Source organism: Taudactylus pleione, unplaced genomic scaffold (genome assembly GCF_031769625.1).
Source record: "Taudactylus pleione unplaced genomic scaffold, aTauple2 ptg000819l, whole genome shotgun sequence".
NCBI classification, from domain to species: domain Eukaryota; kingdom Metazoa; phylum Chordata; class Amphibia; order Anura; family Myobatrachidae; genus Taudactylus; species Taudactylus pleione.
In genome coordinates, this window is record NW_028285221.1 from 516,866 (window position 1) to 544,391 (window position 27,526).

Below are 27,526 nucleotides of genomic sequence, written 5' to 3' on the forward strand. Positions count from 1 at the left end.
GAGTAGCTGTGTAGAAGGAGTTATATCTGGAACTGGCTGAGAAGGGAAGGAAGGTGTAGGCATGTATCATAGGTAATAAAATAAGGGCCTATATAATAACACATATGTTGGAGAGTAGCTGTGTAGAAAGAGTTATACCTGGATCCAGCTAAGAAGGGAAGGAAGCTGTAGGCATGTCTCACAGGTAATGGAATAAGTGCCTATATAATAACACACATGTTGGAGAGTAGCAGTGTAGAAGGAGTTATACCTGGATCCGGCTGAGAAGGGAAGGAAGGTGTAGGCATGTCTCACAGGTAATGGAATAAGTGCCTGTATAATAACACATATGTTGGAGAGTAGCTGTGTAGAAGGAGCTATTCCTGGATCCGGCTGAGAAGGGAAGGAAGCTGTAGGCGTGTCTCACAGGTAATGGAATAAGTGCCTATATAATAACACATATGTTGGAGAATAGCTGTGTAGAAGGAGTTACACCTGGATCTGGCTGAGAAGGGAAGGAAGGTGTAGGCATGTATCATAGGTAATGGAATAAGTGCCTATATAATAACACATATGTTGGAGAGTAGCTGTGTAGAAGGAGTTATACCTGGATCCGGCTGAGAAGGGAAGGAAGGTGTAGGCATTTATCATAGGTAATGGAATAAGTGCCTATATAATAACACATATGTTGGAAAGTAGTTGTGTTGAAGGAGCTATACCTGGATCTGGCTGAGAAGGGAAGGAAGCTGTAGGCGTGTCTCACAGGTAATGGAATAAGTGCCTATATAATAACACATATGTTGGAGAGTAGCTGTGTAGAAGGAGTTATACCTGGATCCGGCTGAGAAGGGAAGTAAGGTGTAGGCATGTATCATAGGTAGTGGAATAAGTGCCTATATATAATAACACATATATTGGAGAGTAGCTGTGTAGAAGGAGTTATACCTGGATCCGGCTGGGAAGGGAAGAAAGGTGTAGGCGTGTCTTACAGGTAATGGAATAAGTGCCTATATAATAACACATATGTTGGAGAGTAGCTGTGTAGAAGGAGTTATACCTGGATCTGTCTGAGAAGGGAAGGAAGCTGTAGGCATGTCTCACAGGTAATGGAATAAGTGCCTATATAATAACACATATGTTGGAGAGTAGCTGTGTAGAAGGAGCTATACCTGGATCTGGCTGAGAAGAGAAAGAAGGTGTAGGCATGTCACGGGTAATGGAATAAGTGCCTATATAATAACATATATGTTGGAGAGTAGCTGTGTAGAAGGAGTTATACCTGGATCCGGCTGAGAAGGGAAGGAAGGTATAGGCTTGTCTCACAGGTAATGGAATAAGTGCCTATATATTAACATATATGTTGGAGAGTAGCTGTGTAGAAGGAGTTATACCTGGATCCGGCTGAGAAGAGAAGGAAGGTGTAGGCATGTCTCACAGGTAATGGAATAAGTGCCTATATATAATAACACATATATTGGAGAGTAGCTGTGTAGAAGGAGTTATACCTGGATCCGGCTGAGAACGGAATGAAGCTGTAGGCATGTATCATAGGTAATGGAATAAGTGCCTATATAATAACACATATGTTGGAGAGTAGCCGTGTAGAAGGAGTTATTCCTGGATCTGTCTGAGAAGGGAAGGAAGCTGTAGGCATGTCTCACAGGTAATGGAATAAGTGCCTATATAATAACACATATGTTGGAGAGTAGCTGTGTAGAAGGAGCTATACCTGGATCTGGCTGAGAAGAGAAAGAAGGTGTAGGCATGTCACGGGTAATGGAATAAGTGCCTATATAATAACATATATGTTGGAGAGTAGCTGTGTAGAAGCAGTTATACCTGGATCCGGCTGAGAAGGGAAGGAAGGTATAGGCATGTCTCGCAGGTAATGGAATAAGTGCCTCTATATTAACATATATGTTGGAGAGTAGATGTGTAGAAGGAGTTATACCTGGATCCGGCTGAGAAGAGAAGGAAGGTGTAGGCATGTCTCACAGGTAATGGAATAAGTGCCTATATAATAACACATATGTTGGAGAGTAGCTGTGTAGAAGGAGTTATACCTGGATCCGGATGAGAAGAGAAGGAAGGTGTAGGCGTATCTCACAGATAATGGAATAAGTGCCTATATAATAACACATATGTTGGAGAGTAGCTGTGTAGAAGGAGTTAGACCTGGATCCGGCTGAGAAGAGAAGGAAGCTGTAGGCATGTCTCACAGGTAATGGAATAAGTGCCTATATATAATAACAGATATATTGGAGAGTAGCTGTGTAGAAGGAGACATACCTGGATCCGGCTGAGAACGGAATGAAGCTGTAGGCATGTCTCATAGGTAATGGAATAAGTGCCTATATAATAACCCATATGAAGGAGAGTAGCTGTGTAGAAGGAGCTATACCTGGATCTGGCTGAGAAGAGAAAGAAGGTGTAGGCATGTCACGGGTAATGGAATAAGTGCCTATATAATAACATATATGTTGGAGAGTAGCTGTGTAGAAGGAGTTATACCTGGATCCGGCTGAGAAGGGAAGGAAGGTATAGGCATGTCTCACAGGTAATGGAATAAGTGCCTATATAATAACATATATGTTGGAGAGTAGCTGTGTAGAAGGAGTTATACCTGGATCCGGCTGAGAAGAGAAGGAAGGTATAGGCATGTCTCACAGGTAATGGAATAAGTGCCTATATTTTAACATATATGTTGGAGAGTAGCTGTGTAGAAGGAGTTATACCTGGATCCGGCTGAGAAGAGAAGGAATGTGTAGGCATGTCTCACAGGTAATGGAATAAGTGCCTATATAATAACATATATGTTGGAGAGTAGCTGTGTAGAAGGAGTTATACCTGGATCCGGCTAAGAAGGGAAGGAAGCTGTAGGCATGTCTCACAGGTAATGGAATAAGTGCCTAAATAATAACACATATGTAGGAGAGTAACTGTGTAGAAGGAGTTATATCTGGATCCGGCTGAGAAGGGAAGGAAGGTGTAGGCATGTATCAGAGGTAATAGAATAAGTGCCTATATAATAACACATATGTTGGAGAGTAGCTGTGTAGAAGGAGATATACCTGGATCCGGCTGAGAAGGGAAGGAAGGTGTAGGCGTGTCTCACAGGTAATGGAATAAGTACCTATATAATAACACACATGTTGGAGTGTAGCTGTGTGGAAGGAGTTATACCTGGATCCGGCTGAGAAGGGAAGGAAGGTGTAGGCATGTCTCACAGGTAATGGAATAAGTGCCTATATAATAACACATATGTTGGAGAGTAGCTGTGTAGAAGGAGTTATACCTGGATCCGGTTGAGAAGGGATGGAAGCTGTAGGCATGTCTCACAGGTAATGGAATAAGTGCCTATATAATAACACATATGTTGGAGAGTAGCTGTGTAGAAGGAGTTATACCTGGATCTGGCTGAGAAGGGACGGAAGGTGTAGGCATGTGTCACAGGTAATGGAATAAGTACCTATATAATAACACACATGTTGGAGAATATCTGTGTAGAAGGAGTTATACCTGGATCCGGCTGAGAAGGGAAGGAAGCTGTAGGCATGTCTCACAGGTAATGGAATAAGTGCCTATATAATAACACATATGTTGGAGAGTAGCTGTGTAGAAGGAGTTATACCTGGATCTGGCTGAGAAGGGAAGGAAGCTGTAGGGGTGTCTCACAGGTAATGGAATAAGTGCCTATATAATAACACATATGTTGGAGAGTAGCTGTGTAGAAGGAGTTATATCTGGATCCGGCTGAGAAGGGAAGGAAGGTGTAGGCATGTCTCACAGGTAATGGAATAAGTGCCTATATAATAACATATGTAGGAGAGTAGCTGTGTAGAAGGAGTTATACCTGGATCTGGCTGAGAAGGGAAGGCAGCTGTAGGCATGTCTCACAGGTAATAGAATAAGTGCCTATATAATAACACATATGTTGGAGAGTAGCTGTGTAGAACTAGTTATACCTGGATCTGGCTGAGAAGGGAAGAAAGGTGTAGGCATGTCTCACAGGTAATGGAATAAGTGCCTATATAATAACACATATGTTGGAGAGTAGCTGTGTAGAAGGAGTTATACCTGGATCCGGCTGAGAAGGGAAGGAAGCTGTAGGCGTGTCTCACAGGTAATGGAATAAGTGCCTATATAATAACACATATGTTGGAGAGTAGCTGTGTAGAAGGTGTTATACCTGGATCCGGCTGAGAAGGGAAGGAAGGTGTAGGCATGTCTCACAGGTAATGGAATAAGTGCCTATATAATAACACACATGTTGGAGAGTAGCTGTGTAGAAGGAGTTATACCTGGATCCGGCTGAGAAGGGAAGGAAGCTGTAGGCATGTCTCACAGGTAATGGAATAAGTGCCTATATAATAACACATATGTTGGAGAGTAGCTGTGTAGAAGGAGTTATACCTGGATCTGGCTGAGAAGGGACGGAAGGTGTAGGCATGTCTCACAGGTAATGGAATAAGTGCCTATATAATAAAACATATGTTGGAGAGTAGCTGTGTAGAAGGAGATACACCTGGATCTGGCTGAGAAGGGAAGGAAGGTGTAGGAATGTCTCACAGGTAATGGAATAAGTGCCTATATAATAACACATATGTTGGAGAGTAGCTGTGTAGAAGGAGTTATAGCTGGATCTGGCTGAGAAGGGAAGGAAGCTGTAGGCGTGTCTCACAGGTAATGGAATAAGTGCCTATATAATAACACATATGTAAGAGAGTAGCTGTGTAGAAGGAGTTATACCTGGATCCGGCTGAGAAGGGAAGGAAGGTGTAGGTGTATCTCACAGGTAATGGAATAAGTGTCTATATAATAACATATGTAGGAGAGTAGCTGTGTAGAAGGAGTTATACCTGGATCTGGCTGAGAAGGGAAGGCAGCTGTAGGCATGTCTCACAGGTAATGGAATAAGTGTCTATATAATAACACATATGTTGGAGAGTAGCTGTGTAGAAGGAGTTACACCTGGATCTGGCTGAGAAGGGAAGAAAGGTGTAGGTGTGTCTCACAGGTAATGGAATAAGTGCCTATATAATAACACATATGTTGGAGAGTAGCTGTGTAGAAGGAGTTACACCTGGATCTGGCTGAGAAGGGAAGAAAGGTGTAGGTGTGTCTCACAGGTAATGGAATAAGTGCCTATATAATAACACATATGTTGGAGAGTAGCTGTGTAGAAGGAGTTATACCTGGATCAGGCTAAGAAGGGAAGAAAGCTGTAGGCATGTCTCACAGGTAATGGGATAAGTGCCTATATAATAACATATATGTTGGAGAGTAGCTGTGTAGAAGGAGTTATACCTGGATCCGGCTGAGAAGGTAAGGAAGGTGTAGGCATGTATCATAGGTAATGGAATAAGTGCCTATATAATAACAAATATGTTGGAGAGTAGCTGTGTAGAAGGAGTTATACCTGGATCCGGCGAAGAAGGGAAGGAAGCTTTAGGCATGTCTCACAGGTAATGGAATAAGTGCCTATATAATAACACATATGTAAGAGAGTAGCTGTGTAGAAGGAGTTATACCTGGATCCGGCTGAGAAGGGAAGGAAGGTGTAGGCATGTATCATAGGTAATGGAATAAGTGCCTATATAATAACAAATATGTTGGAGAGTAGCTGTGTAGAAGGAGTTATACCTGGATCCGGCGAAGAAGGGAAGGAAGCTGTAGGCATGTCTCACAGGTAATGGAATAAGTGCCTATATAATAACACATATGTTGGAGAGTAGCTGTGTAGAAGGAGTTATACCTGGATCCGGCTGAGAAGGGAAGGAAGGTGTAGGCATGTATCATAGGTAATGGAATAAGTGCCTATATAATAACACACATGTTGGAGAGTAGCTGTGTAGAAGGAGATATACATGGATCCGGCTGAGAAGGGAAGGAAGGTGTAGGCATTTATCATAGGTAATGGAATAAATGCCTATATAATAACACATATGTTGGAGAGTAGCTATGTAGAAGGAGTTATACCTGGATCCGGCTGAGAAGGGAAGGAAGCTGTAGGCGTGTCTCACAGGTAATGGAATAAGTGCCTATATAATAACACATATGTTGGAGAGTAGCTGTGTAGAAGGAGATATACCTGGATCCGGCTGAGAAGGGAAGGAAGGTGTAGGCATGTATCATAGGTAATGGAATAAATGCCTATATAATAACACATATGTTGGAGAGTAGCTATGTAGAAGGAGTTATACCTGGATCCGGCTGAGAAGGGAAGGAAGCTGTAGGCGTGTCTCACAGGTAATGGAATAAGTGCCTATATAATAACACATATGTTGGAGAGTAGCTGTGTAGAAGGAGTTATACCTGGATCCGGCTGAGAATCGAAGGAAGGTGTAGGCATGTATCACAGGTAATAGAATAAGTGCCTATATAATAACACATATGTTGGAGAGTAGCTGTGTAGAAGGAGTTACACCTGGATCAGGCTGATAAGGGAAGGAAGGTGTAGGAATGTCTCACAGGTAATGGAATAAGTGCCTATATAATAACACACATGTTGGAGAGTAGCTTTGTAGAATTAGTTATACCTGGATCCGGCTGAGAAGGGAAGGAAGCTTTAGGCAAGTGTCACAGGTAATGGAATAAGTGCCTTTATAATAACACATATGTAAGAGAGTAGCTGTGTAGAAGGAGTTATACCTGGATCCGGCTGAGAAGGGAAGGAAGGTGTAGGCATGTGTCACAGGTAATGGAATAAGTGCCTATATAATAACACATATGTTGGAGAGTAGCTGTGTAGAAGGAGTTATACTTGGATCCGGCTGAGAAGGGAAGGAAGGTGTAAGCATGTCTCACAGGTAATGGAATAAGTGCCTATATAATAACACACATGTTGGATAGTAGCTGTGTAGAAGGAGTTATACCTGGATCCGGCTGAGAAGGGAAGGAAGCTGTAGGCATGTCTCACAGGTAATGGAATAAGTGCCTATATAATAACACATATGTAGGAGAGTTGCTGTGTAGAAGGAGTTATACCTGGATCCGGCTGAGAAGGGAAGGAAGGTGTAGGTGTGTCTCACAGGTAATGGAATAAGTGCCTATATAATAACACATATGTTGGAGAGTAGCTGTGTAGATGGAGTTATACCTGGATCCGGCTGAGAAGGGATGGAAGCTGTAGGTGTGTCTCACAGTTAATGGAATAAGTGCCTATATAATAACACACATGTTGGAGAGTAGCTGTGTAGAAGGAGTTATACCTGGATCCGGCTGAGAAGGGAAGGAAGGTGTAGGCATGTCTCACAGGTAATGGAATAAGTGCCTATATAATAACACATATGTTGGAGGGTAGCTGTGTAGAAGGAGCTATACCTGGATCCGGCTGAGAAGGGAAGGAAGGTGTAGGCATGTCTAATAGGTAATGGAATAAGTGCCTATATAATAACACATATGTTGGAGAGTAGCTGTGTAGATGGAGTTATACCTGGATCCGGCTGAGAAGGGATGGAAGCTGTAGGTGTGTCTCACAGGTAATGGAATAAGTGCCTATATAATAACACATATGTTGGAGGGTAGCTGTGTAGAAGGAGCTATACCTGGATCCGGCTGAGAAGGGATGGAAGCTGTAGGTGTGTCTCACAGGTAATGGAATAAGTGCCTATATAATAACACATATGTAGGAGAGTAGCTGTGTAGATGGAGTTATACCTGGATCCGGCTGAGAACGGAATGAAGCTGTAGGCGTGTTTCTTGGTTTGGTTCTCAGGTGAAAATCTCATTGGGTCAAACACCTGGAAACATAAGAATCACATGATTTATATCAAATGGAAATCTGTAAATAGTCTCCAACCACATGATCCCTCAGGCTACGGAGCCGCTGACATTTGTGATGCTTCTTACTTGCAGTGTCACCAGCATTTCTACAGGTAATTGTATACGCAGCTTTCCAATGGCTATATACATGATAAATCAATGACATCATTTGGAAAAACACAACTGCAGGTATGGTGGCACTAGGAGAAATGTCAAATACATTTATCTGCATGCTCTATAAGATAACAACACATATAATGCACATATGTCAGATGTTATTACAAACAGAACAATGGGAAATGGAGTGGACACTGGTTCTTTGAATAGATTAGGGGCCCATATATCTCATTTTGGTTCGGGATTGGGGATTCGAGATTTTTCAACATATTGAATATTCCCGATTCCCAGACCCCGGCATCAGCAGAACAGGGAATTGCTGTAAAAGTTGCCAGATGTATGGGTCACTTCAGACTTAGAGCCTGATTCAGAGCTGCTTGCTAAATGTGGCCGCTCACTCCCAGCGTATGCAAATTCAGCGCACGCCCAACAAGGCAGGCGATCGCACAGCAAGGCATTAGCCCGCCCACTATGTTTTGGCGAGCAATCACTGTGTGTATGCAGACGCCTATCCACCGTTCATAAGATGACCACTTGCGCACGTCATCTCCAGGAAGTGCATGAAATCATTGGTGCATCGAGCACCATCGGATGTGCTCGCAGCACTTGACTATACCCGGCCGCAAGAACTGTAAGCACTTAAGTGTGAAATACACCCAGGTGACGTGTACAATGACGCTGCCTGTTAATTATGCACGCCTCTGAAACGGCGTTGGAACACACAAGCACGCCTGCGTTCGCACCTCCACTCCCCTGTTTCCAGTGGCCTGCCCCTGTTACCACCCACAAACGGCCTCTCCTGTCACTCATTCAGCTGCGCTGTCTATGCTGAGCGAGCGAGTGCTTCCTGATCAGTCGCAGTCATTCACGCACATGCAATGTGATGCGTACGCATGCGCAGAATGCAAATATCGGCCAGCAACGAGCGAGCGCATCCAAGCGAGCAGGTCTGAATCAGGTCGTTAGATCACGTGTGCACAACCCTTTAAGATCCTACGGCTGCGTTGGGAGACTTTTGCAGAAATGCCATACTTTAGCCAGGCTATGTGACGCAGTGGGTGTGGTCATGCAACTCTCTCTCCTCTGACTTAATTAGTACCTCAGTCATTTTGGTTTAACTTGCTTTGCCTAAACCTGGATATTCTTAAACCTGGACTGCTAGGGTGTCTTGGGGACTGAGTGTAAGAAGTGCTGCCCCAGATAAGACTAAGGGCCTGATTCAGAGTTGAGAATAGAGATAGAGATCATCTTGGTGACACCGTGCTGCACTGCAGGGGGGGCAGATATAAAATGTGCTGCACTGCAGGTGGGGCAGATAGAAAATGTGCAGAGAGATTTAGATTTGGGAGGGAGGTGTCCAAACTGTGAAGCGATTCGTGCTGAATGGCGTCATCGTGGCCCTGCCTCCTGCTTCACAACGCTGTTCATTTCGGCATTGTGAAGAGGGGGCAGGCCCATGATGACGCGGTCATGGCCTCGGCACTGCCCCCAATACGTCATCATTGCCCGGCCACACACCCTCTGTAAGCAGACATTCAGCTCCCACCCCGGAAGGAAGGTATGTAATAGTGTATGGGGGGTACACACACACTTGGCTCTGGTCACCCGCATAGCACTGGTTACAGCTTCTCCCCTTCTCAGTATAGCCCCTTGAACATATTCAGCCCCAGGCCCATGTGGTCCTTAATCCGGCCCTGAGTACAAAGGCCACCTGGCAGATAATTATACCCGTTTCCACGTAAATTCCTGTCCAGCACAGGATACTGAACACTGGTTTCTAGCTGTGTCACAATGGCTTGATCCTTGTTACACCACAGGCTGGACCTGGGACATTGCTGGGGCTTACTGTACCTCTGCCTGCTGTCGAAGCTGGTTTAGTGGCTGAGACAGAATCAGTGTAAAATTAGCTTGGAGCGATGCCATCTTGCGAATGGAAACCAGACTCCGTCTTAAAAATTAGAATCTGTACGACGCCATTTTAAGTTACAACTCACGAGCTAAGTACAGATGGCAATGTTTTTGGTAATCCCTTTAGAAGCTATGACAGGCGCATTCTGGGGACAACCTTGCATAGAAATATACCAAAACAAACACAGTATCAGTTAGCAACTAGAAAAACAGCTTCCTGAGAAAAGGAATTACAAAAAGACAAAACACCAGGAACTGTGGATGTTTTTGCATGTAAAGGGAGAGACCCACATGTGGACAGGTGTAGCTGTGGTAATTGTAATATGGCCCAGACACTTGAATTTGACTGAATGAACAATGGTAAGAAATCTGCTCTTTTAAACTCACTGTCAGACAGGCCGGCACCAGCATGGTTGGGGGTCTCCACCCTGTTTGAGAGTGGAGCTCACTGCCCATAACACATTTGCATTGCAGTTTAAAAATTTTTTAGTAAGAAGTGATATATGTATGTATGTATATATCATTTCTATCATAAATAGAATCACAAGCATAAACACCGCACATTACGCACAGTTGTGCTGTTAACATGACGCACATTAGCGAATGCACAATATCCTGCATGCGAATGCTGTTTATTAGCTGCATTCGTGTACATCTGCCCCAAATCAGATAAACCTCACTAGCGTCTTTTCCCAAACCCCTAATACTTACACAATGCACACTCACATAAAAGGTTCCATAGCTATAAAGTATAAGATCCATGTTTTATTCATTTATTACAAATGCTGTGAAATAAAGGCTGTTTGGTATCTAAGGTTTAATACATGATAAGAAAGCCGTGTTTGGTGTTATACTGATCTGCACTTTCTCAACAGCTTTCCGGTATCATCGGTGTGAAGATCGCAAAATGCATTCTCAACTTATGGGCCGTAGAGATATAAAGCACCAAAATGTATTTTGTGAAACCAACAGCCTAGATTTGCATGCAGGGGGAATAGAGGAGACAATAGGCTGTCGGAGGCTGTTCTGTGTCCATTTGAATCAACCTGTTAAATGTCCTGTAACAGATGCACACGCACTGGGAACCAATGGGATCAGCAACAAACTCCTCTATTGTGTTGTCTGTTTCTGTAAGGGTATAAATATGTGTGTTGTGACCCCAGTCTGGAGTCTTCTTGCTGATTGCTGAGTGACGGAGGTTTCTTGTTGATGCCGGTATCTGGTTCAGAGCGCGTGCGTATGTATAACTGTATCTTGGGTCTGTATAATTTTTTGCGCTACACTGTACTTAGATCACAGCTTGTATCTGAATGTACTTTACTTGAATAATACTTTGTGCTTTGGAAACACATGTTCAAGGTCTAAAGTCTTTATTTTACTGTATGACTGCATACGCAAATAGCGTCAATTTTAGAGGTTTATAGGCAGGTTTTAGAAGGTATAGGTAGGAGCGTATAGAGGTTCAAATTCAGTATCCTTTGTTGGGGGCTCATAGTGTGAGGTCACTTACCTACTCACATGATAAACATATGGTTATCGATCTCTCAGCAAAGGGTGGAGTGGCCACATGCAGGTTTTACCTACAATCACTTGATGCTGAGAAATCGCTACCCGTTATTGTGTGAGTCAAGGTACGCTGACTAGAATCCAGGGACAAGAAAGGAAAGAGTTTGTTTTCCTTTGTTGATAGTATTTTAAGTTTAAAAGGGTGCCGCAGTATTGTGTACATGGCTGAGTCGCATTTTTGCGCGCGCAGTAAAGAAGCACTTTTGCGTACGCAGCTAAAGGGTAAGTCATACGGTTGTGTAGTAGTCGCATTATTGTCTATGTGACTGGTCGCACAATAGCGTATACATATTTCCGGTTGTGCTGCCACTTGTTTAAACAAAGCCGTTGAGTTTACTTTATCAGTTGTAGCTGATAACTGGGTTAACGTGTATTTTTCTGCGCAGGAAAAGAGTGTGTGATCGTGAGTATTTGTTTAGGGTGTAACACGGGTCCTAAATGTTAAGGGTATGGTGTGATCCTTAAGGGCTAGGTGCAGGAGTTAGCCTAGCTGCTCGGTAGTAGCTACCATTCTATACACATCAGCAGGTGTACATGTTGTCTTTGTTGTAGGGACCGGCTCTCAGTGTGATTACAGTGTTTAGTAATTAGGTTGGGTTACTGGAGCATTGTAGTTGAGCTGCACTGGAAACTTGAGATTGTAAACTGAGAGATAATAGGTGAGTGGGATCATCTAGAAATAACTTCGATAGGTGAGCGGGAGCGTCTAGAAATTTCTTCCATAGGTGAGTGGAGGCATCTAGAAATTTCTTCCATAGGTGAGTGGAGGCATCTAGAAATTTCTTCCATAGGTGAGCGGGAGCATCTAGAAATTTCTTCCATAGGTAAGTGAGAGTATCTAGACTGCCTTTCACCAATTTAAATCTTTATTGAAAAACTTAGGGTTCTCCCAGGATGGTGGCCAAGCAAACGGTAGAGATGTTAAATGATTTGCTGCTGTTGGAAGCGCCACTTGGGTAGGCACGACATATTATGCATATTAAGTATGGTGCCAATGCAACCAGGTATTGTGATTTATGGTTTAATATGATGAGGAAGAGTGTTAGACCGTTTCCTAGAATTGGTAGTTTTGATAAGGAGATATTGAATAATGTCCGAGCTCACATCTGTTTGGTGCATTCTCGAGTGAAAAAGGTAAAATATTACGAATGTTTAAAATTGTGGCAGCGTGAGGGGGATGCGTGGCTTAAAAATGTGCAAGCGACGCAAACTAGCGTTGTGAAAGCATTACCAGAAAGTACACACGTAGCGCTAAATTGCAATTCGGGCGAGCTGCGAAATAGCGTGCACGTGCAACAAGGTAGCGTTGCGGAAGGTATTGCCAACAGTTCACGTGCACCACCACCACCTTATATGGATGGGGGTGCAGGTACAGTTATTGAAAAAACACATAAAAATGTAACAAGCAATTTGTACCCTCTCTTAAGTAACCATAAGGAAAATGTTTATGATGTGGATAATGAGCCTATTGTTATGTCTGCCATTTCCCGTGCTGTACACATGTTAGATGCTGCACTACGGCAATCACAAGGGGTGCCACCATCTCTATCAGTAAGAGCACGGGAAGTGCTAACATCCTCTGCACCCATAGAGGAAGTTGTTAATACTATACGTAGCAGCAACAGACTAAACCTCCAGCCAGGTAATAAGGTCAAAGGTAGCAGTGCAGCTGGTCTGCATCCCATTCAGACAATAACTATTCCGAATGGAAATGCAGATGCAAACAGTGTAGTGCCCACAAGGGAAGTAGTAATGCATTGTCCTTGGACAAGAGTGGAGCTAAATTCCATCATGAATGATTTCCCTGTTCCAAAAAAGGAATTAGCCAAATGCCAGAGATTTTTGAGGAATTTGGGTAGTTCTCATGAGCCAACTAATAAAGATTGGCGTGTGGTGTTAAGGGCCTGTCTGCCACGCAATACCGACGTGACAAAATTTATCACGGATTGTGTATTGGATGGTGACGTTCCCTTAACAGATGAAGTGTCCCGTATTATAACTCAATTGGGTGTATATTTTCCAGTAGTAGTTAACTGGAACAAAATTTTCACCATAAAGCAAAAGGAGAGTGAATCTGCAGAAGATTATTGCGACCGGGATCTGCAGGCTATCACCCAGTACACTGGGTTAGAAGATATTAAAGATAGCACTCACCACAGGGGAATGATTGTCACTATAGTCATGGTCGGTCTTAAAGAGAACCTAAAAACCCGGGTTCAGACCTCACAGCCTGGCTGGAGGGGAGGCACAATAGATACCCTCATAGAATCCACCATAGAACATGACAAAAACATCTCAAAGAAGAGAGAGAGCCAGAGTGAGAAACTACTGGCCATTAGAATTTAAGCTCTAGAAGTAATGCAAATAACACCGCAACGCACTTACCACACACGGTCAAAATACACACCCCACACAACATCTCCAAACTCATATCCTCATGCACAACCTCAATCTTTCCAATCTTTTCAACCTGCCAATGGATCTGTTCTAATGTAAAATGTGGATGATTTATTGTTGTATTTAGGTCATGTTTAAATGATATTAAACTGTTGTGCTTTATCTCTCACACACAGGACACAAGGTTGCTAAGGACAAACGGCAGCCATGCCAGGCTAAGGTCAAATACTCGGAATACTGTCCAACCCAGAGGCCCAAGCAATATCTAGAGCAGTAGCTATTGATAACAGGATTTAATTGCAGGAATTTGTATGCAGATACGATATCCCTAGAGTTATTAAAAGTGAAAGGGGTACTCATTTCACAGGTGACGTCTTCCAGAACATGTGTAAGGTGATGGGTATTAATATCAAGATCATCCCAGACTGTCTTTTTATCTGTCCCCCTTTGAGATACTGTTTAACAGGCAGCCTCATGTGAAAATATGCTAATGAGGTTACTGTGCAGGGTCTCACGAAGATGAGTAAGAATAACAGAAATTTAAAGTATTATTAACTAACATGTCCGAAGCAAACTGTCATGATATTAAATCTGGAGAATTTATTATGATCCAAATTTTTTTACGCTCAGGTTATCTGATAGATTGGTAGGAAGGTCTGTATCAGGTGTTGACGAGTACCACATCCTTGAAGGTGGCTGAGAGAGATACCCAGGTCCATTACACTCACTGTAGAAAGGTCAACCAACTGGTGGAGATACGGGGCGGAGTCGAGGCAGATAACGTGAAACTGTCGATTGCGAGCCTGTTCCGGGAGGGTTTAAAGGTGCAGTGAGATACCTGAGCTAAAGAAATGTGTAGATCAGTGCTTCCAGCAATGGAGTGGTCTGCTGTGGTCATCCTAGTTCTTTCTTCCAGAGTTTCTGTTGTGATGATCTGTTTGGGGATACGCAGTTTCTGTGATGGAGGACCGATAGAGGGGATGGGAGCTGATGGCAGCACTGATGGAGTGGAGTCAGGAGGAGGAGTGCTATGCCAAATGAGGGGAGTGTCTGACCAATCATAGTACCGTAATTGTTGTGTTATTTGGGAAGACTACTTCCAAATATTATGACCCTTACACATCGTAAAATGCTTGGTATTCATAAAAACACACCATCACCATATCTTCACACGCAGTATGAACACAGAGACCAAAGAAATAGGATACCTGGTGACGTGCACAAAGCCACTCAGTTAATTAGTGAGACAACTGGCTTTCAAGTTTTAGTAGCACTGGATCCCACCAGGATCGCTCGGGGTACACTAAATTTTAGATATATCCAAGATCTTGCTAAATTGATAGATAATATCACCGAGATGTATGATGACACATTCAGGTATACAGGTAGAGAATTGCAAGAATACAAGAAAGAACTGGTGCAACACAGGCTAGTGTTAAATTATTTAACAGCTGTCACTAGGGGGTACTACATAACTTTGGCCACCCAATTTGGGGTGAAGTGTTGCACCTATGTCACCAATGACACCAGTGACCCCAAGGAGGTGATAGACCGGAAGATGGATGAAATTCTGCAGCAGAAATGGGAATTTCGAAAGAACCATAATGCTTCAGTGGTTGAAGTAGAGTAGAAGGTAGAGGAATGGGTTTCATGGTTGAACCCAGTGAAATGGTTCTCAGGTCTAGGAGAGTGGGTCCAGGAAATGATTGCAAGCATAGGTAAACTCCTGATCCTTATACTGATTGTCATCATAGTAATTGGCATATGTGTCCAATGTGTTCCTACTGTGTTGAAGTGTGGAAAATGTAAAGATAAGGTAAAATGAAAGAACGAAATTCTGATGGTGGTCAGTAATGACAATATGAATACTGAGGTAAATGTAGAACTGCATTACAACCCTGAACTAGAAATACCATCATATAATATATTACATTTAGAAATGCTTAGAATGTATTATTAAAATGCTATTTTTCTCATTCAAACATCTTAGATGATGTAAGTCTCTATTCCCCTTCAAAACTTCCTTTATAGGACTGGCGCATCCCCATATCTTTCACATGATCTCCCAAGGTCTGCGGTATGAGTATAATGGTAGTTTTATGTCCCCCCCTAGAGACCCATAATAGATGGATTGAAACCACCATGTGCCATCCTGTAAAAATAACGTTAAAATAATACCCCATATGCAAGCCTAAAATTAATATTAAAATCAGAGTATGATAGCATGTTGTTTGCTATCAAAGGGTGGACTGTTGAAGCTGGTTTAGTGGCTGAGACAGAATCAGTGTAAAATTAGCTTGGAGCGACGCCATCTTGCGAATGGAAACCAGACTCCATCTTAAAATTAAGAATCTGCAAGACGCCATTTTAAATAACAACTCACGAGCTAAGTACAGATGGCAATGTTTTTGGTAATCCCTTTAGAAGCCATGACAGGCCCATTCTGGGGACAACTTTGCATAGAAATATACCAAAACAAACACAGTATCAGTTAGCAACTAGAAAAACAGCTTCCTGAGAAAAGGAATTAGAAAAAAACAATACACCAGGAACTGTGGATGTTTTTGCATGTAAAGGGAGAGACCCACATGTGGACAGGGGTAGCTGTGGCAATTGTAATATGGCCCAGAGACTGGAATTTGACTGAATAAACATTGGTAAGAAATCTGCCCTTTTAAACTCACTGTCAGACAGGCCGGCACCAGCACGGTTGGGGGTCTCCACCCTGTTTGAGAGTTGGAGCTCACTGCCCATAACACATTTGCATTGCAGTTTAAAAAAATGTTAGTAAGAAGTGATATATATATATGTATATATATATATATATATATATATAATTTCTATCATAAATAGAATCACATGCATAAACACCGCACATTACACACAGTTGCGCTGTTAATATGACGCACATTAGCGTATGCACAATGTCCTGCATGCGAACGCTGTTATTAGCTGCATGCGTGCACATCTGCCCCAAATCAGATAAATCTAACTAGCGTCTTTTCCCATATCCCTAATACTTACATAATACACACTTACACAAAAGGTTCCATAGCTTTAAAGTAAAAGATCCAAGTTTTGTTCATTTATTACAAATGCTGTGAAATAAAGGTTATTTGGTATCTAAGGTTTAATACATGATAAGTAAGCCGTGTTTGATGTTATACTGATCTGGACTTTCTCAACAGCTTCCCGGTATCATCGGTGTGAAGATCGCAACATGCATTCTCAACTTACGGGCCCGTAGAGATATAAAGCACCAAAATGTATTTTGTGAAACCAGCAGCCTAGATTTGCATGCAGGGGGAATAGAGGAGACAATCGGCTGCCGGAGGCTGACCTGTGTCCATTTGAATGAACCTGTTAAATGTCCTGTAACAAACGCACCGTGATGGGGAACCAATGGGATCAGCAACAAACCTCTCTATTGTGTTGTCTGTTTCTGTAAGGGTATAAAGGTGTGTGTTGTGACCCCAGTCTGGAGTCTTCTTGCTGATTGCTGAGTGACGGAGGTTTCTTGCTGATGCCGGTATCTGGTCCCAGAGCGCGTGCGTATGTATAACTGTACTTGGGTCTGTATAATTCTTTGCGCTAAATTGTACTTAGATCACAGCTTGTAACTGACTGTACTTTACTTGAATAATACTTTGTGCTTTGGAAACACATGTTCAAGGTCTAAAGTCTTTATTTTACTGTATGACTGAGTATGCAAATAGCATCAATTTTAGAGGTTTATAGGCAGGTTTAAGAAGGTATAGGTAGGAGCGTATAGAGGTTCAAATTCAGTATCCTTACTGCGCTGAGAGAAGACTTCAAGTGCCAGGAATGCGGCTCTCCATGTGCAGTGAACAGGACCTGAGTCACATGGGGGTTACCGGTTCACATTGCCCTGTAACTCAGGTCCTTCTCATACCATCCCAGGAAGCTAGCCGGGTTGGATTCCCGGGTCTTTGGAACCATGTTACCAATTTTACACCGAGCTGTAACTTGGGATAACCTGGCAATAACCCAGGTTTTTGTGGTGGTGTAAAAAGGTTATTAGTGTGTGCCCATCACCGAGAGTCCCGCTCCCCATTCCTGACTGTGCCGCTCCCTGATACTGAGTGTGCCGCTCCCTGTTACAGAGTGTGCCGCTCCCTGATACAGAGTGTGCCGCTCCCTGTTACAGAGTGTGCCGCTCCCTGATACAGAGTGTGCCGCTCCCTGATACAGAGTGTGCCGCTCCCTGTTACAGAGTGTGCCGCTCCCCATTACAGAGTGTGCCGCTCCCCATTACAGAGTGTGCCGCTCCCTGTTACTGAGTGTGCCGCTCCCCGTTACTGAGTGTGCCGCTCCCCGTTACAGAGTGTGCCGCTCCCTGATACAGAGTGTGCCGCTCCCTGATACAGAGTGTGCTGCTCCCTGTTACTGAGGGCCTGATTCAGAGCCGCTCGTAAGCGGCCGCTCCTTCTCTCCGAGCGATGTTCGCACAACTGCGCATGCGTACGGGTCGTAATACGCATTCGCGAACCAGTCATTGCGGTCTCAAAATCGTGTGCTCGCAAAATAGCGAATGCCTGCTAATTTGAGTGAGAGAATGAGGCGTTTGTGGGTGGTAACAGGGGAAGGTGCTTGAAAACGGGGAGTGGAGATCCGAACGCAGGCGTGCTTAAAGGTCAAAACGGGCGTTTTGAGGGTGTGCATAATTAACAAAGCAGCGTCATCGACCACATCACTTGGTTGTTTCTTAGCCTGAACTGCTCGCATGATTGCGGTAGGAAAATCCAACCACAAGCACTGCGAGCAGTTCAGACGCCTTTCAATGTACTCGATTAATCAAATAAATAGCGGAGATGACGTAGGATGCGAGCGGCCAGGGGGCGTCTTTACAAAATAGCGAGCGCATATTTTGTTCACTCGCTCAGACATACAGGCGTCAACAGAACGCAAAGAGCGAGCGCTCAATTTAAATAGCCGGCCCCTTATTCTGAACGACCGTTCGCAAATAGCGTCCGGCTCTGAATCAGGCCCTGAGTGTGCAGCTCCCTGTTACTGAGTGTGCCGCTCCCTGTTACTGAATGTGCCGCTCCCTGTTACTGAGTGTACCGCTCCCTGTTACTGAGTGTGCTGCTCCCCGTTACAGAGTGTGCCACTCCCTGTTACTGACTGTGCCGCTCCCTGTTACTGACTGTGCCGCTCCCTGTTACTGAGTGTGCCGCTCCCTGTTACTGAGTGTACTGCTCCCTGCAACTGAGTGTGCCGCTCCCTGTTACTGAGTGTGCCACTCCCTGTTACTGACTGTGCCGCTCCCCGTTACTGACTGTGCTGCTCCCCGTTACTGAGTGTGCCGCTCCCTGTTACTGAGTGTGCCACTCCCTGTTACTGACTGTGCCGCTCCCCGTTACTGAGTGTGCCGCACCCTGTTACTGAGTGTACTGCTCCCTGCTACTGAGTGTGCCACTGCCTGTTACTGAGTGTGCCGCTCCCCGTTACTGACTGTGCCGCTCCCCATTACTGACTGTGCTGCTCCCCGTTACTGACTGTGCCGCTCCCCATTACTGAGTGTGCCGCTCCCTGTTACTGAGTGTACTGCTCCCTGCTACTGAGTGTGCCACTGCCTGTTACTGAGTGTGCCGCTCCCCGTTACTGACTGTGCTGCTCCCCATTACTGACTGTGCTGCTCCTCGTTACTGAGTGTGCCGCTCCCTGTTACTGAGTGTACTGCTCCCTGCTACTGAGTGTGCCGCTGCCTGTTACTGAGTGTGCCGCTCCCCGTTACAGAGTGTGCCGCTCCCCGTTACTAAGTGTGCCGCTGCCTGTTACTGAGTGTGCCGCTCCCTGTTACTGAGTGTGCCGCTGCCTGTTACTGAGTGTGCCGCTCCCTGTTACTGAGTGTGCCGCTCCCTGTTACTGAGTGTGCCCCTCCCTGTTACAGAGTGTGCCGCTTCCCGCTACTGACTGTGCCGCTCCCCGTTACTGAGTGTGCCGCTCCCTGTTACTGAGTGTACTGCTCCCTGCTACTGAGTGTGCCACTGCCTGTTACAGAGTGTGCCGCTCCCCGTTACTGACTGTGCCGCTCCCCGTTACTGAGTGTGCCGCTCCCTGTTACTGAGTGTGCCGCTCCCTGTTACTGAGTGTGCCGCTCCCTGTTACTGAGTGTGCCGCTCCCTGTTACTGAGTGTGCCGCTGCCTGTTACTGAGTGTGCCGCTCCCTGTTACTGAGTGTGCCGCTCCCTGTTACTGAGTGTGCCGCTTCCTGTTACAGAGTGTGCCGCTCCCTGTTACTGAGTGAGCCGCTCCCTGTTACTGAGTGTGCCGCTCCCTGTTACTGAGTGTGCCGCTGCCTGTTACTGAGTGTGCCGCTCCCTGTTACTGAGTGTGCCGCTCCCTGTTACTGAGTGTGCCGCTCCCTGTTACAGAGTGTGCCGCTTCCTGTTACAGAGTGTGCCGCTCCCTGTTACTGAGTGAGCCGCTCCCTGTTACTGAGTGTGCCGCTCCCCGTTACTGAGTGTGCCGCTCCCCGTTACTGAGTGTGCCGCTCCCTGTTACAGAGTGTGCCGCTCCCTGTTACTGAATGTGCCGCTCCCCGTCACTGAATGTGCTGCTCCCACCTTAGAAGAGAGATCAGCCAGCACTTATTTTGTTAATTGGTCTTCCTGGCACCTGGGAGGCTCAGCTAATAGAGGCCGGGACAGCGACATTCACTGAATAGGTGTCACACCTGGGGATTGGTTTGGGTAGGCGCAGGTGTGGGAGGCTGACGGAGAGATCATAGAAGTGTGGATGAACTTGGGTTGCCTTAGCCAGGATCTCCTGATGTAGGGTGTGAGGATATGGAGACACGGCAGTGGGTGATGTGCCTAAAGTAGAGGACAAGAACAAGAATGTCTTTATTAATTTATAAGCTGAGTTGAGGAATAGCTATGAAAAGGCGGATCCAGATAATACGGAGATGATATATGCTACACGGGTATGGTCTGTAGGAAAATTACTGTTTTGGAGATCAAACTATTTCACATTGTTTTATAGGTCCCCTGCAAATGTTGGGGTTCCCATCAAATTTTGCAGGAGTAGGAATGTGCAGACGAGGTGCCACTGAAGAAACTGGAACCGCAGAAATCGGAATGGATGCAGTGGCAGCTCCTGAGCCTCAGAGTGGATTGGATATTATCCAGCTGGCCAGTCAGGTCTTGGAGGAACTGTACCGCCTGACTAGCCAGGTGTTCTAGGCGAGCAACAAGATGAGGTGTAAACTCATCAGCTGGTGTCTGATTCTCAGCTGGATCCATAGGGCCAGTACAACCTGTCACACCTGGGGATTGGTTTAGTAGGAGCAGGCATGGTAGGCTGATGGAGAGATCAGAAAAGTGTGGATGAATGTGGGTGGCCTTAGCCAGGACCTCCTCATATAGTGGTGTGATGATATGGAGACATGGTAGTGGGTGATGTGCCCGAAGTAGAGGATAAGAACTGGAATGTCTTTATTAATTGATAAGCTGAGTTGAGGATTAGATATGAAAACACTGAATGAATGAGCAGAATCAGATTGGAGACTGATGACGTTTATGAATGTGAATCCGTTATTGAAGAATAGTGAAGTTGGTCTGTTGGAACCGATATAAATGAATAAGGAACTTAATTGATAAGAGTCTGATGTTGAAGAATTGCTTAGCTTGATTTGATAAGAGTACGATGTTGAATAATTGATAACTTGACTTGATAAAAGTCCGATGTTGAAGAATTAATTAGCTTGATTTGATAAAAGTACGATGTTGAAAAATTTATAACTTGACTTGATAAGAGTCCGATGTTGAAGAATTGATTAGCTGGATTTGATATAGATACGATGTTGAAGAATAGATAATTTGATCAGTGGGAACCAATGTTGAAGATTTGCACTTGATTGGTAGGAGCCGATGTTGATGACTTTGATGCACTTAATCAGTAAGGACCTGATAGGTAGGAACCGATATTGATGAAAGATAATTCCTAATGGTATTTTCCAGACTGCAGCAAGATGGTATATGAGACTGGTTACCAGGTTAAGGAACAGTAGATAACGGACTGGGACCGTTCACATACAGAGTACCTGGGAGCTGAGCACTGAGCTGTAACTTCAGCAAAGGTGACATTGTACTGGCAACAGAAGCCAGTCAGGAAATGGAATTTATAGGGGAGGATCCCCAGGGATTGGATAATGCGGTCAGCAGGTCTGGAAGCACTGCTCTGAGTGGAGGAAGAGTGCCAGGTGATAGAGCCCAAGATGGCTGCACTCATATTGTTGTTTAGAGGGGGACTCTGGTGTGTGGCCTGTGTATCACCATGCTGGGAAAACTTACTGTTAATAGGAGGCCGTAGAGAACCATCCCCATGCTCAGCAACATGACACCGGCCGGAAGGAGCAGGGGCAGCGGAGACAGACCCAAACACCATCCGGAAGCACCGTGCAGCCATTGCGGACCTCTATGCCATCCTGGATAGGCACTGGAGAGGTAAGAGTCCGGAGCGTGACAATAGGGCAGGGCAGCAGTGCCATCTCATCCTTATGCCCTCTCTTGGTGTCATGGCTGTTGCAGTCACACAGTACAGTACACTGCCAGGTGTTCCTGAGCTTCCTGTGCAGTCATCATGGTTATAGAAAATTGGATAAGGGGAGCACATTGGTGAAGGGCTGTTAGCAAAAATCTTTCAGGCAGAGGGGCATGTGAATAAAGCTGGTGAGGGGTGCATTTGGGAGAAAATCTAGAGGGCAGGAGGTGCCATGTAAATGAAGAGTTGGCAGACAGATGGGCATGTGAAAAACACTGTTAGGTAGATGGGCATATGTGAGCAAAACTGATGGGAAGGGAGGATGTGGGAAAATCTGGTGGAAAGAGGGCAATGTGAGAGAAAAGCTGACAGGCAGTTGGGCATGTGAAGGAAAAACTGGTGGGCAGATGACATATGAGGGAAAATCTGGCGGGCAGAGGACATGTGAGGGAAAAGCTAGCGGGCAGAGGACATGGGAGAGAAAAGCTAGCGGGCAGAGGACAAGTGAGGGAAATTATGCTGAAGCTTTACCTAGAGCACAGAGAAAGCTTGCATCAGCCCTATAATGACCTCATATATCTGTAATGTGAAATTAAATTTTTTTAAATTGTTGTCTAAAAAAAATCAGACCAACTTTATTGTTTTTTTTATGAAGCTCCGAAATCAGAGAACCGCTGGTGGTGACTAATGCCCGGTATGGCGCAGTGTCCATCTCTTTTCATAGTTTCCCTAAACTGTACATGGGAAGCTAGATATCACCAATGTTACGGTACCATCACTATCACCGTCTCATAAAGGAAAAAATGCTTTGCTAATAACATTTTAATTTATTACATTGTTAAATACAGTTTTTAATAAAATCTACAACAGGAAGCTCAGTCCGTGTTTCTACGTAGTGTGTATGCGCCCACTGGCAATGCCGCGTCAAGCACGCACAGAGGCTCCGTGCACAGGCCTTGCATGTGGTTAGCATTATTCAGGGCTTGTAATTAATGTTATATTTCTGTGATAATACATACCGAGCAATATATTATTCTAAATCATACAAACTACAACCCATTAAGATAATGATTGAGACTTGCCCCCAAATTACCTCTGGATCGTCCCACATGCCGGGGTGCCTATTAATACTGTATATATCCAGAAAAACATTTGTACCTATAATGTAAAAAGATAAGATAGTTTCAGAACAAACACTTGAGACAACACTGTTATATCACGGTTACAGGTAATAATGTAAATGATGATAATTGTTCTGTAGAAATGTTATAAGACATCGGCCCCTATTTAACAAAGAACTATATTACCAGCGGCATATTTCATTTAGTATTGCAGTGTTAGTAATGAAGATGTCACTGGTATTTATCAATACTTACCCCTCTGGCGAGGTCCAGCGACGTTACCCTCCTTGGCGGCATCCAGTCTGTACATGTACATGACACTTTCACCCGGCGGGGACCCGGGACCCGGCAGTGCCTGGGAGGTTCTTCTGTAACTGGAAAGTCTCTTGCTGGGTCCCCTGCATCTATTGATGGGGTAAGTGATTCAGTGACAATTGATGATGGTCCCATTATGGGCTGGTTCCCTCTATCCCTGTTTGGGTGATCTAATATCAGTACTAATATAATTAATGCAGAATCAAAATCTTGCTGTATGTAATATTTAGGTGCGATTTTATCACCCCGTTTAAAAATATCTATCACATGACACCATTTTGTTGATTTTTAAAGAATATTTGTTGGAAATGATAAATCCTTCATAAATCACACAGAAAGATACAGTAGGAAGGTTGTGAGCCCTTTAGAATTTGGGGCAAAGCAGTAATGTAGCAGTAACTCTGCACCGGGGCATGTTTACGGTCCCCCCCAGAAGTGTTGATTCTTTTCATGGAGAGATTACATGATACATGCTATTTCATCAGGGATGCATAAACTGTTACATAGGATTGTATAGCTTTACATATATGATGTGACATAATGTACAGAAATCACACAGTATTAACGACAAATAGACTGAAAGGATCAAACACATTATACTTAAAAATATAGGGTGGTCTATAAGTGTGGAAACACTCTAATAAAAAGGAAAGAGAACTATTAATCCAGTGTCTACAAATATGATATGGTAGTGGGGGAAAACTTTTTAGGGTATGACACCTGTATGGCGGCCATCTTGAAGTCAGCCATCTTGAATGCAACTCTAATTTTGTAATTGGTAACGTAGTCATGTAACATATCAAACAGATGCAAAATTGTATAAGAATAACAAAGGTGTTCTTCATTTTACTATATCTTTATTCATTCTTGAGTTTTAACTAAAATTTATTTTGCAGGTAGTGACATTCATTTCAATGACACTAACACAAACAGAATGTGTTGAGATTGTCTTGATATCTGGAAAACGAAGCACACGTGCTATTCCAAATGATTTCAACCATCGTAACCCAAATAGGCCACCCATTACTCATAGTGCAGTTGCCAAACTCCTTGCCAAATTTTAAGAAACCGGATCAGTTGCAGATAAACCAAAAGGTGGATGCAAAAACTGTTACATATGAAGCAACAACAACTACAGTACAGTGATGGCATGATTTTCAAATAGCCCACAACGTAGCACTCATCGTCTGTCTCGTGAATGTGGGGTTAGTCGTACGGCCATTTTGAGCATTTTGTCTACACATAAATGGCACCTATACAAGATTAAGATGTTGCAACACCTGACTGAGGATGACCCAGATCGACGAGTGGAGTTTGCACACTAGGTAACAGCAACTTCAACTGAACCCTCATTTTTCACACTAGGTACTGTTTAGTGATGAGGCACATTTCTTGGTCAATGGTGAGGTAAACAGAACCACAGGTACTGGCCAGAGACAAACCCTCACTGGATGGATGCCTGTAGGGTTGCAGCCTCGGCAAAGCAGTTGGTATGGGGTTTGTGGGGTATCCATATTGTGGGAAAATTCCTCAGTGATGGAATAGTAACAGCAGCAGCAAGAGGGTGCTAGATGAAGAAATGTTACCCTCACTGTTAACAGAGGATGGGTCATATCCTAATTTCTTCCAGCAATATGGTGCCACAGCTCATTGTGGAATCATCGTCAGGGAATATATTGATGTGCAGTTTCCCCCAATGGTGAATTGGCCGTAGAGGTCCAGCCCAGTGGACACCTCAGACCTCCAGATCTAACTTTGTTGTATTTCTGTCGGGATACCAGAAAAAGCGTTTATGCTGTGAAGATACAAGATCGTTATCATCTGCAGCAAGAAATTGTTGATGCCCATTCTCAGATTCAGTCGGACATGTTGGTCAAGGTTCATCAGGAATGGGAAAAGAGAAATGCCTTAACACAGCAACATGGTGGTCAACACTATGAACATATCTTATAAACTTTATGTTAAAACTCGAGAATGAACACAGATACGTTAAAACAAAGAACACTATTGTTTGATATGTCACATGACTTTGTTACCAAGATGGCCGACTTCAAGATGGCTGCCATACTGGTGACATACCCTAAAAAGTGTTTCCCCACTCCCATATAATATGTGTAGACACTAGATTAATATTTCCTTACTCGTTTCCTTCTTGTAATGTGTTTCCACACTTATGGACCACCCTGTATAGTAGGAAAGAGGACCCTTTTCTGAAGAGCTTACAATCTAATGAAGCTGTCAGAGACAAACACCTATAGGCAGGTGAAAAAATGCTAAACATATGAAAGTGTTATATACAACTCATGGCGCAGGGAGAATTATTATGTGCACCAGTGTTGATGATCTAGAATGTAGCCTTATATGTATATGGGAATCTCAAGCAGAAATAGCAACTGACCTTTGGGCAAGCTCCGCCCATCGCAGAATGTGATTGGCTGGATAAGCTCACGAGACACTGCAGGTACAGGGGGATAGAGCCGCATACTCTCCTTAATACACATGGTGGTGTACGGCATCTTACTCAGATCTTCCCTGGTCACACACAAGCATGAATAATGTTACATATATACTGTATATATATATATATATATATATATATAAAATATATATATAATTATATATATATTGCTTAATATTACAATGTGAGATAGAAAAAGTGTACCCATGAGTGATTTCCTACTTATTGCGCAAGGGAGGAAGTGCACATTGGAGAAACCTGTGATTTCCATGTGCCGTATAGTGTCCAATGGCTCATTGACTTATTCTCGACTACAATTCTTTCCTTCCTGCCATTACTCTAACTTATTCCCAACCACACTTCCCTGTTTACTGCCCTTACTCTGGCATATTCCTGACTATACTTCCCTGTTCCTGCCCTTACTCTGGCCTATTCCTGACTACACTTCCCTGTTCCTGCCCTTACTCTGACCTATTCCTGACTACACTTCCCTGCTTCCTGCCCTTACTCTGGCCTATTCCTGACTACACTTCCCTGCTTCCTGCCCTTACTCTGGTCTATTCCTGACTACACTCCCTGCTTACTGCCATTACTCTGGTCCGACATGCGCTATATAAATAACCGGTAATATATAAATAAATATATAATATGCAACCTGCAAGTAAATTTTAGAGAAAATGGTAACAACACAGAATTTAATGGTAATGGGTAAGTGTTTTTATCTTGACTTTGTTTAGACCGCGATAGTCAATGCAGGGCCTGAGACTGCCATCCTCTTTTCCAACACAGAAAAACCCTACAATCACCGGAGATTTGGAGGGTCAGATGTAGCCCTTAATAATGTTTTACCTGGATGTACTCATCCATAGCTTTAGTATCTGGAATGGACAAGGCATACAGCCTACCTTTAGGCAACAGTGTACCTGGCACCAAGAATTTGTGATATTGGGGAGGTAGTCCTTCTGGAACTTGTTGTACACTTATGAGAGGTAGAGACAAACATGCGTTAGCACAATCGTATGCCACTACACAATCTCTCCAGTCTTCCAATTGATCATAAGGTTGCGTACTCTCAGCCAAGAAGGACTGAGAATAAAAGGAACCACAAGCTCAAAGTCTCAGTGTGAAGACCACCAATATAGTAGCTACATTAACTGGGGGTGTCTTCAAAGAAACCTTGCCATCCAAAAGTGGGTTACCATCAAGGCCACAGATGGCAATGGCTGGAGATAAGTCCAGAGTGGGAATACCAATAGTTTGAGCAAAACTAATATCCATAAAGTTTCCTGCAAAAAAGACATAAAGTTTCCATAAAGTTTCTAAAAAGACAGAAATCTCATCCTCCACTGGTTGTAAGAGATCTGGGCAGGAATTAATACAGAGTTTTGGAAGA

At 43.9% G+C, this 27,526-nt stretch overlaps 1 protein-coding gene across 1 annotated transcript in view; it reads right to left on the bottom strand.

Annotated features, from left to right (window-relative positions):
- LOC148474690 (cytochrome P450 4B1-like) overlaps positions 1–27,526 on the bottom strand; it is a 200,924-nt gene that overhangs the window by 15,484 nt on the left and 157,914 nt on the right. The window contains exons 9-11 of the mRNA XM_088458233.1: positions 26,074–26,207; positions 23,333–23,397; positions 7,639–7,721 (exon numbers count right to left, since the gene is read on the bottom strand). Coding sequence (XP_088314359.1) covers positions 7,639–7,721; positions 23,333–23,397; positions 26,074–26,207 — 282 coding nt within the window. The remainder of the gene's footprint in view (positions 1–7,638; positions 7,722–23,332; positions 23,398–26,073; positions 26,208–27,526) is intronic.